Below are 3,836 nucleotides of genomic sequence, written 5' to 3'. Positions count from 1 at the left end.
GATCCAAAGCCTCAGCAATTCTCCTGGGGGCCTGGGTCTGCCTCTCCGTACTTCCAAGATGCCAGAGCCTCGGGCAGTGATGGGGAGACTGACAGATCACCCCAAGGGTCTGGGTCTGGGTCAGGCTGGCCTCACCAGAACCAGCTCCCTCTCCGCTGCACTGGGATCCCCAGCACAGGACAGAGGGTGTGGTTGGGGTCCTGGAGCTACCACAGGGGCCCCTCCAGGGTGGGGTGACCAGACACCCAAGCCAACAGCAGGCCCTGCACCCAGGAACAATGGTGGGGAGGGGGGCTCTGTGTGCCCCCAGGCATGATGGGGAGGCTCTGTCTGCATTGTGCTAACGGAGACCAGGCAGTGGGGTAGGAGTCGGGAGGGTGCAGCTCGCTGATAAAAAACCCAGGAGACACGGCATGTGGAGGGGGCTCTCGGGCCTTCCGTGGCCTTGTTGGTGCCATTCTCTCTGTGGTCTGACTTTTTTATACAGCTCGTGTTGCATCTTATTATCAGGAAAAAGAGCAACCAGGGCTCCTTTCTTTGGGGAAAGGGCGGAAGGAAGACACACAAGCTCCCTCTTGCCAGACCGTCGGCTTGGGGGCCTGAAGGGCTGGCGTTGCCCCCACCCCTGTAAAGACCGTCACCTGGGCCTCAGCACCTTCCCAGCTCCCCCAGAACTCGTTCTGGGGATGGCCCATCTCGATGAGCATGGCACCACGCCCTGAAGGGGCATATGTTCACACGCTTTGCTCAGCTTCCTGCACGCCTCACCACCTCTGCCTCCCCCTGGCCAGGCCGCAGAGTTCCCCAGGGGAGCAGTCAGCTCTCTTAACGCCCCCTGCCCCCCACACCACAGCTCCTTCTCTCACCTACCTGGACTCCTCCAACCAGCCCCCACACCCCACACTCCCCAAGCCTCTCCCCCCACAGCCTGCCTTGGTGCCCCAAACCTAATGTTTCCCACCCCCTACCCCTCCACAGGGGCAGGCGCAGACTCCATGCAGCAGACCCGGCTCCGCCCATACCGCACCCTCCTCTCATTCCTGGAGCCCAGAGCTGGCCTTGAAGCCTCCCCTGCCCACGGCTGTACAACCTCGGCCCAACGGCACAGGGCCAGCCCCTCAGACATCCCCACGGATACAGGGGGTCACACCACAGACCAGGTGACAAGGCATGAGGCTGGGGTTCCATGCTCCTGGCCGCCCTGGGGGATGTCCCAGATGGAGACCCCCAGGCAGGGTCTCTCCGCCAACTGGTGAGACCAGGAATTCAAATGCTGGCTCGGGGTTGCACCCCCTTGGGGCAGATGTGGTCTCAGGCCCACCACTCCACTCACAGACTGCAGTGACATCTAACGCCCCGTCTCCCAGCCCCAAGGCAGCCTGGGATCCAGGGAGCCAGCAGCCACCAGTTACGTAGACACAGGACTGGCTCTGGGTGGAGCTGGTGAGTGCAGTAGACAGTCTTTGGCCATGTTGTGACCAGGGTCCCTGAGGCCCCATCTCTGCCCAGCCTGGCAGCCCCACAGCAAGGGCAGGCCACTGTGTACTGCAGGGGCTGCACATACCCCTTGTGGGGAGATCTATAAAATGAGGTTTAGCACAGGCCTGGGTCCAAGGTGGGGCATCTGACAACTGACAGCCAGCTTCAGGCTGGAGTGGATGGCATGCTAGCCCGCCTCCTCCTCCTCCTCCCTAACCCCAGACAGGCCACTGCTGAGGGGCAGGGGCTGTTGGTACACCACCTCTCCAAGGCTTCACCTGGGACCACGGCCACCTGGTGGGCACTGGGCAACCCCACCCCTAGCCCCAGGATCACCTGGCACCCCATTCATCACAGCCCACTGGCCAGACAATCCCACACTCCCACACGCAACCTACGGAATGGCTCCCCTTTAAAACAGCAGATGCCCTACCGGCCGGCACGGCCCTCACTGTGACGTCCCATGCCACGAGTGTTATTTACAGGAGAGAAGAACATTCTAGAACATGCTAGTCCACAGGGAGAGCCAGTCCCAGATGCTGCCTGACCACACGGGGCCGAGGGACCAGCTACGGGGCTAGACACTTGGGGGTGCCCAGTGGGGCAGAAGGTGCCCACAGGCCTGCTCAGCCCATGTCTGGGACTCAGGTGGGGTGTGGAGGGAAGAGATTGCTGGCAACCGTTCATACCCACACAGGTGACAATGCCGTGTGTTTTCATCTCTTCGTAGAAAAGCCTGAAAACCTACAAGGAGCTGAGGACAACATGAATCCCAATGCCAGAAAGACAAACGTTCTGACAAAGGCATGTGGCCCTAACGGGCATTCGGACTCGACTGCGTGGGTTCTTTTCCAGAAGAATCCATCCTGGACCATGAGCTGCTACGGGAAACCTCCGGTTATTACGTGCAAAGGCTGAATTTTTGGGGCTGGGAGGGGGGCCAGTGAAACACACACAGCCCGCTTTTATCTGTGACCTAAATTACAACACAATCGTGGTTTTCGCGTGCCAACCAGGGGCCCCCCGCCCAGGGGACTCAATTAAAATGCAAAATTAATTCAATTGAACAACTCTTAATGACACATTCTTCCAAGAGGAAATGAGAGAAGATCTGAGTCGGTCTCTCTTTTTGACTGATTGGTGATGAGCGCATTGTGCAGTGAGGGAAGAGGGAAGGAAGTATTTGCACACAACAGACGGTGGGGGCTCACCTGCCACCAGCTCCAGCTTCTCGCCGGGGTCCCCCTCCGAGTAGAGCTTGGGGTGGCAGCGGTACCCGATCTGGCTGATGAGGCTGGCAGGCAGGGCCACCAGGTCTCGACGGATGAGGACGCAGGAGCGGCTCTCCAGCGGCACTGGCTCGGGCTTCTCTTGCACTGTGGGCACAGAAGCGGTCCAGGGTGAGGGGGTGCGGACTGCCCCGCCCACAGCTCCGTACCCCATGCCAGAGCCTGCGTCAGGCCTGCTCCACGCCCCTCCCTACAGAGTCGGGGGTGGGGCGAGAGTGAGGCGAGGTACCTGCCCCAGACAGCTCCCAAGAGGTGTCCACCAGGCAGAGGCCGGCAGGCTTGGGCTCAGGAAGTGACGGAGGGTGTGGCACATGCTGGGGACTGCATGGAGGCTGGCTCCAGGAGCCATTCGGACCACGGTGCCCTGCTTGGGCCTGCCACTCCCCAGCCCGTCTCTTCAGAGGCCCATTTCATGGTGAGGGGGCACACAGGACCAGCCACCCAGCGAGGACACAGCCCCTCTGCCGCGTTGGCCACACACGGAAGAGCCCCGTAGGCATCTGTCAATGGGCAGTCAGTGGCCCCCGGGGCGGGCAGACAGCATCTCCCGCGGGTGTCTCCCATCTAGAACGTTCCAGACAGACCACTGCTAGGGAGGGGGGCGACAACAGTCAGGGACCCCCCTAAGCAGGCTCAGAACCTGCAGTGGGACAGGAAGGGGGTACCGACCCGCAGGGCCCCTGCTGGCACGCTGGTGTTCAGGCCACCTTGCCAACCAGGTGTCCCCAAGCCTCCTGACCCCGACCCCGACCCCGCCTCGCCCCGGCCCGCTAAGGGTCTCTGCGACTCCTCCAGTGCTGAGTGGGGAGGACACAACCCCTTGTCTAACGTGCATTTGCTGAGCAGCTCCCAGAGCTCCCAGTCCAGACGGGCACCAGGCCAGGTGGGGACAGCCCATGGGGAGGCTTGCAGGAGAAGAGGAACCAGCCCTCCGTTCCTCGCCCAGACCCGTCAGGCCCCTCCCCACAGGCACCTCCTCCCTCGTTCTCAGACACACCTCCGCCATCAGGCTAGTGCTCCTCACAGCCACAGCCAGCGACGTGTGCACGGCCCTCCGGGCCCAGACAG

The 3,836-nt window shown here is 61.9% G+C and overlaps 1 protein-coding gene across 1 annotated transcript in view; it reads right to left on the bottom strand.

Annotated features, from left to right (window-relative positions):
• NACC2 (NACC family member 2) overlaps window positions 1-3,836 on the bottom strand; it is a 32,725-nt gene that overhangs the window by 3,283 nt on the left and 25,606 nt on the right. The window contains exon 2 of the mRNA XM_004388651.2: window positions 2,691-2,855. Within this exon, the coding sequence (XP_004388708.1) occupies window positions 2,691-2,855 (165 nt within the window). The remainder of the gene's footprint in view (window positions 1-2,690; window positions 2,856-3,836) is intronic.

The sequence above is a fragment of the Trichechus manatus genome, unplaced genomic scaffold (genome assembly GCF_000243295.1).
Source record: "Trichechus manatus latirostris isolate Lorelei unplaced genomic scaffold, TriManLat1.0 scaffold00214, whole genome shotgun sequence".
Taxonomy (NCBI): domain Eukaryota; kingdom Metazoa; phylum Chordata; class Mammalia; order Sirenia; family Trichechidae; genus Trichechus; species Trichechus manatus.
The sequence above is the reverse complement of the archived record's forward strand: the minus strand, read 5'-3'. Positions and strand labels throughout refer to the sequence as shown.